This window comes from Convolutriloba macropyga, chromosome 1 (genome assembly GCF_964194025.1).
Source record: "Convolutriloba macropyga chromosome 1, txConMacr16.3, whole genome shotgun sequence".
NCBI lineage: Eukaryota > Metazoa > Xenacoelomorpha > Acoela > Convolutidae > Convolutriloba > Convolutriloba macropyga.
Genome location: NC_134468.1, coordinates 8,167,258 through 8,180,755, shown reverse-complemented (window position 1 = coordinate 8,180,755; position 13,498 = coordinate 8,167,258). Strand labels below are relative to the sequence as shown.

At 33.4% G+C, this 13,498-nt stretch overlaps 1 protein-coding gene across 1 annotated transcript in view; it reads left to right on the top strand.

The window, feature by feature from the left end:
* The first annotated feature begins 526 nt into the window (after positions 1-526).
* LOC142334712 (puromycin-sensitive aminopeptidase-like) overlaps positions 527-13,498 on the top strand; it is a 75,627-nt gene continuing 62,655 nt past the window's right edge. Inside the window, exons 1-2 of the mRNA XM_075382959.1 lie at positions 527-744; positions 4,503-4,616. Coding sequence (XP_075239074.1) covers positions 610-744; positions 4,503-4,616 — 249 coding nt within the window. The 5' untranslated portion in view covers positions 527-609. The remainder of the gene's footprint in view (positions 745-4,502; positions 4,617-13,498) is intronic.

Below are 13,498 nucleotides of genomic sequence, written 5' to 3'. Positions count from 1 at the left end.
TCACTCATTTCCTGTTTCAAAATTCACTCCATAAAAAATGATTTCAAAGACTTTCCCATGCTGCTCTTCGATTCGTAAAAAAGGCTGCGCCCCAATACCGTTCAAATTCTTTGAATTGTAATAAATTACCGCGTACTAATCTTTATCGTAGTGTGGCTTGTTCTAATTTTATCCAGTTATGTTAAATATGTTGATCAAATCAAAATCAAATCCATAAATCCTTAAAATGCATGTCGCAACTCAACACTGATAACGTTATGGAGCGTCACAAATTGAGCGTCAGAGGTAAAAAAGAACGTTGGGAGACAAAACCCACCTAAGCTCAGGGTCTTCCAATTATAACTGCAATCACGCATTATAATTTAGTGGGTTGTACGTTTTATCACAACTTGGTTTTGGGTATAGTTGTAAAGAACGATGTGCACTAGAGGCCCTTTCTTTCGTATTCGCAGCCATTCAAAGTCCAATCCATTTTTTGCTGTTTAGGTAGAATATTTTTGGGAGACAAAATACATTTAATCGTGTTGAAAAAGACATCCTTCGTGCCCTCTTTCAGATTCCATATTTTGATCAGAGTAATATTGTTGAGAGTTAGTGATAATTTTGAACATGGCAGAAGAGAGGCTGAAATTCGAGCATTTGCCACAGAGTGTTCTGCCTATTGTGTATGATGTCACTATTGACTCGAACTTAGAGGCTTTGACCTTTAAAGGAAAAGTGGAGATTGACTGTGATGTGATTGAGGTGAGTTATTTTAACTGAAAGCGGAAGGTGGAAACATTTGGCCCAGCAAAGTTAACAATGTCCGTATTATTGTAAAGTGTTGAAAACGCCTTAAATAATCTGAAGCAACTTATAAATAATCTGAAACCAGGCTTTTTTTAAGATGATTTTTTGTTTTGACATTTCTGTGGTAAGTAATCTTATTCAGTTGTGTGATTGTCATAAGTTAATTTATTTTTGGCCAGAATTCTGTAAATCCAAAAAGTGATAATTTGCAGTTCATTTCATACAACGGTAAATTTAAGTACATTTTAATTGATTGTCTGAACAAAGATATACGAGTAAATGCTTTATACTCTTTGAAGGTCATATTTAGTCATTTTAGACCAATTCGTGTCCTTATAGTTTCGTTATCAACGTTAATAAACCAGTTATATCTAATTGAAATTAAAGTAAAATTTTACATTGTCAATTAACAAAAACAATATTTCGCTATATTTTTTAATTAATAAAGACCTTAAAAAAAGTATAAAGAGTATCGTTTCAGACTATGTTGATAAGACTATCAATAATAATGCACATTTCTGTACCGTTGTATGAACTTGAAACCAAATTACCACTTTTTGGATTTATAGAATTCTGGCCTAATATAAATGATTTGTTTCAGAATCATTCATCCAAGTCAGGTAACAAAAGTGAATCGACAAACAGCTACTGGATGCATATTATTTGCGAAAATCACAAATTTGAGAAAACAGTGAAAAATGGGAGCTTTCAAATAAAAGCAAAAATTTGAAAAATTATTTGGCAGTCACTACCACTAATGTCCAACGTAAATCGGACAGAGCTGACTAAATTGGATCAATTTTTTAAGTCTTAGCACTGCTACTAAGCATCACTCTGAGCTCCAACTGTTCCAATCGAAGTGAATTGCTGCCTCTACATAATTGTGAAAATATTAAAATGCTGGTTTCTCCAAAACGGAGTCATTTCAAAAATGACAAAATAACTCAACTCAAGTATTTCCAATTTTTTCTCCAGTTACATGAGTGAAGTGAAGCCAAATTGAATATCCATTCCAAACTGCAATTCAGAAGGAGTTGTAAAAACTGAAAACTACAATAGCCCGTGAAAGCTTTAAGAAAAAGTGAAAAAGCTACTGTAAGCGGTAAATTGTTTTTTTTTCAAATTTAAAGTTGTAATTATTGAGCAGAAAATTTGACCAGGGTTTGGGCATTTTTAATTGTTAGCGCACGAAGTTTGATGTAATTTTTTTAAAAGTATGTCTTTTTCGGCACATTTTTTTGCTGGACAGTTTTCTACAACATTTTTCCGATTTCAGTTCTTGAGTGACATTTTCACGCTTGGCTTCTTGGTTTTTCTGGGTGATTTCAAATGCAAGCTTTCAAAAATTAAATCTGTTCTTAAAACCAAAAAGATTTTAAAATTAGCTAGTACATGGGTCTGATATCGGATTATTCAATGCTCCAGGCTTTTATGACGGGAGTGCGGGTTTTCGAATTCTTTCTTAGTGGCAATTTTTTGCTCCCAAAATTTTTACCTTGGCTACAACCCCCTTTGAATTAAATTAACCTGCCTCTTCTTTGAGCGCACTTTGTGCGACGTTAGATGGTTTATGTTCTCTTCATGAAAAAAATGAAGATCAGCGTAATTTTGACCAGGTAAAGTAATAATAGCGATTGATAGATTTCATAATGGTTACCGCAAAGTTGCCCTCAGACGTCTGAAATAAATTAAAAGAGAAAAAATGCTGCAAAACAAGAACGCTGACGATTGGAAAAGCCTTTGGACTATTAAGTACTTTAATGAGATCGTGTCTGTTTAGTTATAAACGTTCCTTTTTTACTTTCATCCTAGTTTAGTAATAAGAAGTCGTAAAATCAATGTTCGTATTTGTAAAACCAACAATAAAGAATATGGAGAGCGTGAACGATGTAAAGTGACAAAAATCTGCAAAAACTTATCGCGTCAAAACGATAAAGATTGCATCACCGCTTTCTAAGTGCGGTTAGAAATTATCACGCTATAGCTTTTGATTGGTTGATAAAAATAGAAAATAGAAGCAGTAAAGTTGTATAATTTCAGTTTTTACCACTACCTCCGTTCAGTCGCTTGTATTTAGTGCCCTTATTAACTTGTATCCCGCGCTTGGAAAAACTTAGCAAAAAAGATCTGCTTGCCGAAAAAAATGTCTGAAGACCCTTTAAGACTCTTTAGGAAATAACGTTTTCAATGAGCTCCTGGGGCACTCAACTTCTTAATTATAATAACTCAGAATTTCATCTCCAGAATTTGTTTTCTTGACCTCTTAATGTAGCGTTGTCACTGAATTTGATATTTGTACTTCCTATATGTAATCTATTTGATGTTTTGCTTTCTCTCCAGATAAACTTTCTGGTCCTCATATTATGAGTTCACCGTAACCCAGTTAGGGAACATCGATTTGGATTTTTTGATTTAAAGTTAATTGTTTTTTATTCTTAACTTGAATTCTAAAAATCGTCCAAATCGTCTAAAAATTCTAAGCATCCTCACTTTCGAAAATAGTTTTGCTAAAAGCTGGGAAAAAGATCTGCTTGCCGAAAAAATGTCTGAAGGCCTTTTAAGACTCCTTAGAAAATAACGCTTTCAATAAGCACTTGTGGCACTCAACTTCTTAATTTTAATAACTCAGGCAATTAAGATAATTCTTTTAAAATTAAATTGGTTTTCGGAATCTGAGAACATGTTATTAGTTCAACACAAAACATCACTCAGATCTTACGGGCTATCCATCAATAGGCTTCAAAGACGCCTAGTGAAGTGCTGCCTTTTCTGAAGACTGTTAACTTTTAAAGAAAAACTAATTGAATTGTATTATTTTAATTAGAAACTGTCGGATTTTGTCAAGATCTTTTTTGTCTTTGACATATTTTGTGGTCAACGACTTAATGATTAATTGCTGAGGCTATAGTTTTAAAACGGAGGTTCGGGATTCTGTGATTTTGTCAAGTTGCTTTAACTTCTCTAAACAGTATTTCTAAAACTTATCACTCGGGTCTGTAAAGAATACATTCGAATAAATAAACTACATCTGAATCCGAGAATCTCAGCTAAGCTTCATTGAGAAAATTAGATAGGTTCACTTTTCTGTCGCTCTATTTTATATGAATTGAGTGGTATGATGGAAGCTTTTTATGATATGAAACCCTTTTATGGTTAAAGGTGTCAGAGGAGTTCATCTAAGCTGAAAGAAAACTGATAAAATAACTGATGACTTGAATTGACAAACTTATTATTAACTGTTTGTCTCTTAATAATTGAACAAAGAATTTTGAAATCATTCATCATAGCCCTTGTTTAATTTAATGGATTTGATATTTTTGAAGAAATCTTTTATATCTGTATATTTGTCGAGAGAAACGAAGCGTTAGCACCATTCCAAAACTCATTTATTTAGGTTTTTTTTTCAATTTTGAACGGCATTAATGGCGCAAAAAATAGCTTTTCCTGTGTGAAGAAAAAACGAAAATGTGTTTCTCAGTAAACCAAATAAATTAAATCTTATTTGAAACTCATATAAAACGCGGAACTTTGAGATCTCTTGGCTAAATAATCGGAGTTGTATCCGACCCTTAAACTCTCACCCTTCCGATGAAAAATACAATATATTTGATTATACAATAAAATATATTTGATAAATAAAATAAACCTCGATTTGTTAAGCAATTAAAATCGTCGGTGAAAAAATAGATAACGCTTGCGTTTTATGTTTGCAGGCTGTGAGTGAGATCGTAATGAATGCAAGAGACCTTGAGATCTCTTCTGCTGTTGTGTGTCAAAATGAATTATGCGCGATTGCCGAAGTGACTTACTTGGACGAGGAGCAAAGAGTGAGTAATATATGAAGTTATTCGTTTATTTATCGGTTATGATCATTTGATTTTTTTCGCGACACTTAAATGTTTTTAAAATAAAAACGATGTTGTTCATTTCAGAGCTACTGCTGTGAGTGTTAATCTTAACCTCTTAGACTTCATTAGAGGGGAGTATCAAATGGGGGATGCTCAGATTTTCCTGCAATCATTTGCCGGACCTTTGCATAGCTTATAAGTTTATAGGGAAATCGAAAATGGATTTCTTTAAATATAAATGAAAACCATTTTTCTATATATATATATATATATATATATATATATATATATTTACAAAAAAATCAAGTTTCATCATTTGTACGTTGGTTTTCGTAATTTATTCAAACAATGATGTGGTTCTCTGAGGGCGATCACTCACAAGGGTTTTAGTGCTTACCGATAGTCCCCTTTGATGCAGATGTAAATAAATTGCTAACTGATTATTATAGCTGTAAGCTGAGCGGAGCTATATTGCGGTGGCCTTTGGGGCGCTGTTTTTTTTTAAATCTCAAACATGTAAATTCGAATAACCCCAAGGTTAAAGTTACATGTTGTAATATTATAAATCAAACATACTACATCTTTCCCTTGAATAACTAAACATAATAATAATTAAAAACTAAGGTTCAGTTTCTAGTTCTGGTGAATTATTTTATAAAAATAAACTTTTAAAGCCTTCAATTTTTTTGTCCATTGGAACTCATTTGTGTCTTTTTTGCATCTCTTCCTTTAATTCTTTTTTAAATTTTTTCTTTGATTTTTCCTTTCTTAGAGCTCTTGGAAGTTTATTCCATTTCCCAACAAAGTTTCTTATAATTGAATTTTGACTCCATTTTGATTTACATTTTGTTGTGATAGAAAAATCATATGTACGATTATTAACTTTAATTTCAACGTCTCCGATTACTCTGAATTTTTTTGGTCTTGTATGTTTGTTTGTTGGACAATATCGGAAAGTCTATTTAATGAAGTTTTTGCTATTTGAAGTTCTGCGGGAAGTATTTTATTTTCAAGAAGTAGTTTATGAGCTCTGTCATATTTTGTTCGAAAAAAGCAAACTTTTATGCCCCATCTAATTTGTTTGTTTATTCTGTCAATTGAGTAGGACGGCAAACTTTGAAAAAATATTGCACTAAATTCTAAATGCGATAAAACAAGTGATCTAAAGAGATTTATTCGAGCCTTTAAAGGTATTTGATTGCGTACCAAATAAATTGATCTGATAGCTAAAGCCATTTTACTGATCACATTATTAAGTTGTTTTTGGTATGTCAACTCTTTGTCAAGAATAACACCTAAGTATCTGACTTCATCTGTTGGTTTCAATGAATGACTATTAAATTCAACGCAATTGACAGTTGGTAACTTCTCATTTTTGAAAACCATTATTTCTGTTTTCCCTTCATTTAGAGTTAACTCGTTTTGTTTCATATATTGTTCAGTTTCCATCAATATTTTTTTTAGCCTTTGCTTCTAAACACTGTTCATTTTTTTCATGACATAAAATTGCTGTGTCATCTGAAAATTGTAAAACATTTGAACTTTTCCCTATTTCCTCACCGAAGTCATTTACATAAAGTATGAATACTAGTGGTCCTAGTACAGTACCTTGTGGAACACCATGATTTATAATTGTCCAGTCGGATTCAACTAATCCGTTTCTAACACACTGTTTCCTGTTAATTAGAAACGAATTCAATAAGACTCTTGCGTTTTCTCCAAACCCATATTTTTCAATTTTTTGAATAAAAATGTCCAAGGATTTTGAATTAAAAGCTTTCGCTCAATCCAAAAAGATTGTTAAGACTATATCTTTTACTTCAACTTAATGATTTATTTTCTCTCTCAGTGCATTTATTGTATTAAGACACGACTTGTGTTTTTGGAAACCAAATTGATTTTTGTTAATTATTTTATTCATATCTAAATGTTCCGACATTTGCTCCCAGAGAAGTCTTTCAAAAATTTTTGCTAACGTTGGAGTGACCGATATTGGTCGATAGTTTTCAGGGTTATGCCTGTCTCCTTTTTTATAGATGGGAGTGACATAGGCTTCTTTTAATATTTCAGGGAATGTGTTTGCGTTTATACACTCATTAAAAGCAAACTGTAAATGGGTTCCAATGGACAACTTACAATCTTTCAATGCCCAAGATGGTATATACCCTGGTCCAGCTGATTTTTGTGCTGGTAGTTTGTCAATAACTTTGTATAGTTCTCTTCTGGTTACCGGCCTGAAATTGAATTCATTTCCCTTAAAGTTAAAAGAAGGCAACTTAGGAGCAATTATTTCGCCCTTGTAAAGTCCAAGACGGGCAAAACAATTATTCAAACAGTTAGCAATGCTTTTTTCATCTGATATTACGTTATGGCCCTCTTTCAGCTTTGCAATTTTTTCTGTCTTTTTGTTTGAGTTAATTTTGTTCTTGGTAAATTTCCATTGTTCTATTGAAGTTGGGAGAATCTCGAAAAATTGCTTGGTATAATCGTCAGATGCTTTACGCAATTTTCTATTAACATTGGTTCTAAGTACTTTGTAACTGTTAAAGAGCTCTTGATTAGGATCTTTTTTCCATTCATTGAATACACGATGCTTTTCATTAATGAGACTACGCAGTTCTTTTGATAGCCATTTTTTGTTCTCCTTTTTTGTTTTTACTTCTATATACTTCAAAGGTGCGTGACTATTTAATACATTTTGGAAAATTTCAATAAGTTTATGAAAAATGTCATTTGCTCCAATGATTTTGTACATTAGTGACCAGTCTTGCAAAGCGATATCACGGTTACTTCTTATGTATCTCTTTTTTATCTCGCATTAAATATTCTGTATTTTGCTGCTTCCATTCTAATTTCAATGATGATTGATATACAATAGTGAAATGATCATTTTCAAGTATTGACTCTATTATATCTCTTTCAAAGATTTGATTTTTAGAAATAAAGCAGTGGTCGATTAAAGAAAATTTTTCTCCATTTGTCCATGTGGCTTTTTTTGTGTTTACATACTGAAGCCCATTATCTGCAATGAAGTTGTTTAGTAATTGTTTCCCAGTTTCTTTAAGTATATTTATGTTGTAATCTCCCAACAGGATTAGATTGTCAGTGCTTGAGTAAACATTTGAAATTTCTGATGTCATTTCATCAAGGAAGAATTTTGAAAGGTTTACGTTTGAACAATACGCCACATTTATGAGCAGTTTTTCTTTCAGAGGCTCAGTTACTTCTATCCATAGTGATTCAAAAAAACTCCGGATGATGGTGTTCAAGTCATTTCTTATTTTGATTGAAAACTTCTTGGGTATCCATATGCCTACACCTCCCCCACTTTCCAGTTCAGTCGATGATGATCTCGGCTGGTGAATAAATTGATGACTACTGCTCAAAAAAGAATCTGGAATAGTATTGTTCTCTTTAATCCATGTTTCGGTAACAGCTACGAAAGACAACTGATCGAGAGTTGTCAAAAAATTTGATAACTTTTCGTATTTTTTATTTAGGCTTCTACAATTCATGTACCAGAACTTGAGATTATCGTCTGTTCTGTTCTTTTCTTTGTAGTACTGGTCTAATGTTTTCAATTTTTCTATTCGAGCTGGGCCAGGGTTTGTTTCAATATCACCACTTTTTTGCAGAATAATTGATATGACGGATAATAAATACGTAATATTGATGAAACCGAACCCTAGTGAAAACAAATTATTATAATAAATCTGACAAAAATTAAACTTTGGTTTTTTAGTATGATTTGAGTGACTTTTGAAAAAGGCTACTTCCCCCCCCCCTTTACAAACACAGCCTATTATTAAAATCACAAACAAAACAGATTTTTTCTTCAAAAGAAACATTCAACGTTTCTATTAAAGAACTAAGAATTAAGTCACCCAAATGTATCAGAACTCATTTGGACTATTGAAGTTATTCCATACCCTTTTGAATGCCAAAAAATTTCCATTTTGCTGTTTAGGACGCATTTGTCTCAATGATATATCGTTTGATGAACAGTTGTAGCCAATGTTTTTCATATGTTTCTGCAAAGTTGTAACAGTTTTTTGAATTCCATATATGTTTGGGTGAACACCATCTTGTCTGATATCGTTTGCCTCAAGACCATAATTGAGGACGTATACATTTGACCACTGGAATTCGCCTCTAATTTGGTCAGCAATGCTGTTGATTTCTTGGTTATAAGCATCAATTTCTTGGTTGTTCGAGTCCCGTCCGTATAGTCCATTTTTAACTTGTGGAATTTGGCATATAGCAACCTTATGGGGCTTGAATTTAGTTAAACACTTACTGACTAAGTCACCCATTTGCTCAGCTGCCCTTTTTCCATCAGTACCTTGGTCAATTGCATTGTGTCCCAAATGAAAAACAAGGCTTTATGAGTGTATTGCAGTTTCATTACTTATATCACCCTGTTTAACAAATTTATACGTGCTGTCTGATATGACAAGATTTTTAGTAAATCGTGGTACAAACTTCGGAAAAAACTGTCTGTTGTTGGCATAAACTTGTTTAGTTTCTTTGTCTTTGTTGCCATCAATAATTTTTGTCAACATTTTCTCATTTTGTCCTCTCAAAAAAACAATTTGACATTGCTTGGTCATATCGGGATTTGCTGTTGTCTAGAGCTGTTTGGAGTTCTCTATTTGCTTGCTTGTTTTTTTCTAAGTCTTTTTTAGTTCTGTTATTTCATCCTGTTGCAAGTTACTAGTATCGAGTGATGATCTTTTGTTCTCTCTTAGTTTTAGAATTTCTTGAATGAGTTTATCTTTGTTCCATTTCGATAGAACAGCCGCTTCCATTTTGTCGCTGGATACACTGGGCTTAGTTATAATACACTAGTGACTCATTGTGGTAAAAAAAAACGGTGAGAAAAAACAACTCAAAACTTTGACCTAAAAAAGACCTGAGAGTGAAACAATTGTTAATTTGGAAAATATTGGATTGGTCTCACCAGATGAAGAATACTAAAAGAAGTCCCAGATTCTGACTTCATTTAGAAAGGTCTGGAGTGAGAAAGGTTTGTTCACGCATTTTCGTAACTTTTGAAGTCAAATTGAAGTAACGATATTGGTCACCCGACACAGGAAAAGGAGCGGAAAAGCGAGTGATTTTGACGCGTGAAATGTTTTCACTCTAATTTTAAAGCAGAGTGAGAAGACGGTGTTTGAACATAACTTTGCTTTCTTGCTTGTGGTGTTTTTGTTCACATGTGGCAATTTGACTGTTTTTTTCGGTTTTTTGATCATTGTTTTTTCTAAATGGTTTTCCGATCAATTCATGGTTTTCGCTACTGGGTTTCATTATAGGTCTAGTTTTTTGTTTCGGGACTTGTACTGCTATGTTTTTGTTTCGTCGTCTAACGCACTTTTTTCGTTTTAGATTTGTTCACCGCAAAGCTGAAAAAGTCCATGACTTCTTCCTCTCAACAACGGCATTTGCGCGCTTGACGTCATTCTCACTCACTCTAGCAAAAGCTTTTAGGTCATTTGCGTGATCAGATTTTGACTTCCCTCACATAATAAACTTAGTTTTACACTTAGAAAACTTAAATTTAGTTTGAATTAGTTTAAGGTTAAAGGAACTCATGTCTAATTAAGGTCCCTAATAAAAAGGAATCTGTGGAGTGAATTTTAACAAGCCTGATTGCTTTATCGCTGAATGTTTTTACATAGCTTTTTAGCGGCGTCGAAAGCTTTTTCGACTTATATCTGTATCTGTTTCTATCTGTATTATACTACAGGCAAGTCTATTTCGTAGCTATTCCTGCAATTTTCTGGCTATGTTAATCATAAGTATTGTTCATCTCCATCAAAGAAGTTCATTACTATTATTATTTATTGTTTTCGAACGAAGTTTGAAGCAATTATTGTAAGCGTCGTAATCTCTTTTATGCAAAATCTTTGCTTGACCATTTTTAAGCCTTTGTTCTTGAACATGCTGTGACTTTGAAGCGACTTTTCTCGCTTCACTTCTTCATTTTTAGTGATTTCTCTCATTCTGAAATGTAGTTTGTTTGTTAATATAAAATTGTTAGCGGTTGACTCTCCAAGCCTTTGTAGCTTCGTAGATGAGATGTCTGACTGCTATCCTGGAGGTCTCTTGTTCGAACCCCAATGAGGTCCAAATTTGTGAACGCGAAAAAATTTTAAACTACACCACAAAATTAAATTGCCCCCAGTTTGTCGTTCGAGAGCAATTCCTCCGACGTTATTCGGTTTTTGCTTATTTTTATTGCGTTGGAAATAACATATCTCAGGAATCGCCTACCGATTGTTTCATTGATTTTGGCTGCTTGTCTCGCGAGACTTTAGCAGAGAGGACCATAATCATACAGCTTTCAGTAGAAAAGGAAGTGATTTTATGGTTAGTTTCAAGTTGCAACGCAAGCGAACGTTCGGAAAACGCACATGAACGTCAGGAGTTGTAATTGATCATCAAAATGGTGATAGATGAATGTTTTAAATTTGAACTGTTAATCTTGAAACGTTCGATGGGTCTAACTTAAGCATTCTGTCCAATCATATGACATTGAAGAATATGAATCTTGTAAAAACATAAATAAGGTTTCTAATATATGCATTGGCATGAGGCTCTGAATGCATATGGCCTATTTTATGCCTGGGTTTTTATTTCATATAGAAAAACTTTGCGGCTCCTTCACTTATAAGCTGTTATATTTTATAAGGTCTAATTCTTCAAGTCGGTGTTTGCAAACGTCTATTAAAAGGAGGGCAAATTCTAAGCTGTTGTTCCTCAGCCAATAAACTATTTAAAAAAATTATAAAACTTTAAAACACTAAAAGTAGAAACTTTTTCGTATGAGCTTAATCAGAAACAAAAGAATGTGTCGGAAAGAAATAAGAATATTTAGGTATATGTTCAACCGTTTATCACAACATAATATTTCACGCCTTAGATAAGTATTACTAGATAATCAATAGAGAGCAAAAGGTTATCTAGGTTCATCCGCAAACCTATCTAGCCCGGTTATTGTGAACTGTTTTTCTTAGTCAATGAAATTTTATTTAATCGTAATGAACGTGAAAAGTTTTGCAAGATTGTTTACAATAATGTTTTTTGGAAACTTGTCCTTACTGCCAATTGTCTTTAATGGTCTTTGGGCTGATGTTAATCTCAAATATTTTTGATCGCTGACAAATTTTTGGCCGTTTAGAATTGATGTTTCCTTCCGCGAGTTTTTAAGTTGCACTTTGAAAGTTTCGCAAGGATGGAATTCTTGAGCTGAATAGTTCTTGTGTCTCTCTCGTAGATGTGATTCTGACTTGTAATTCTTTTTGGAAAAAATTGTGCAAATGATTCTATTGAAATTGCAGTCTAATTTTAACATTGCTGTTCTATTTGCAGTCCCATATGCTATGATGCCGTATTACAACACCTTTTTCACATATGAAATAAAAACTAACAACATTTATTATAGCTGCGAAGCTGTAAGCTGAGCGAAGCTATATTGCGGTGCTCTTGGTTTTTTGTTTCGTAGTCTGACGCTCTTCTTTCGTTTTACATTTGTTCACACAGCAAAGCTGAAAAAGTCAAATTTTCTGAATGACTTCTTCCTCTCACTAACGGCATTTGCGCGCGTGACGTCATTTCTCACTCGCTTTAGCAAAAGTTTTAAGGTTATTTGCGTGATTAGATTTTGATCGTACGTGACTTACCTCCCTCAATAAAATGACTTTTGCCCTTTAAAACTTAAGTTTAGTTTGAATTTGTTTAAGGTCAAAGGAACTCAGTTTTGCAGTTAAGGTCCCTAATAAGAGGCTTCTGCGGAATGAATTTTAACAAGCTTTATTAATTTATCGCTGAATGTTTTTTACCTAGTTTTTTGAGCGGCGTCGATTTGTTTTTTCAATTTAGATCTGTATCTGTTTCTATCTCTATTATATGGCACGCAGGTCTATTCTTTCGCAGCTATTCCGGCAATCTGCCGGCTATGTTTGTGGATTAAGCATTATTCATAGATTGTACAGACACCACAGAAAAGCATTAATCTGTTCTACGTTCTTATTGTCTCCTGAGAAACTCAGTTTGTTGTCAATGGTTACTCCTAGGTACCTTTTTCAGTTTTCAAGGAGAGTTTGTTTGCCTCTAGCTGTATTACTGTTTCATTCAAAAAAATTCTCCATAAACTGATTTTTGCGCTAGTTGTTTTAATTGTTGTGTCTTCTGCAATAAGTAATTTTTCTGTTTCCGGACTGTTAAGTTTCAAGTAATTGATGTAGGCTACTGTTTCTGATCATCGAGTTAGGACTCGATAATTTTGTGGATGGGACTTCTAAAACCACAGTTCTGAGGTTTTTTGAGAAAAAAGCGCACTTCATTTTCCGTTTTCGAATATTTTGATGATGTTGCACTTTCTACCAGAGTTGCTATTGTTTCAACGGCAATTTTTTGTCTGAAATCAAAGTGATTTCCATTGAAAAGCTCCAAGTGTTTTAAGAAAATAACTATTTGGTCCAACAGTAATCTTTTTTCCAATTGCCAATTATTCGTAATATTGAAATGGGGCGATAGTTCTTTGACTCTGATAATGTGCCATTCTTTTTTATTGGTATTACCGTGGCCATTTTGGGGCAATTTGGAAAAAGCGCCGGCACTAAATCATTCGCTATAAAGATCACACAGGAGAGTGCTCAGAGTAAAAGCTGTTGTTTTTGAAAACTAATAATGAATATCAATTTAGTCTTTATTGTATTCTTATTCTGGCTGCATGATGGAGTTAACAATATTCACCGTGTTTGTTTTGAATGGAATCAAAGAGCTTTGATGAGGTTTTTGCAAATTGTGCGGTTTCTCTGTAATTTTTTGCAAAGATTTTCCCCGATAGTTGCAAA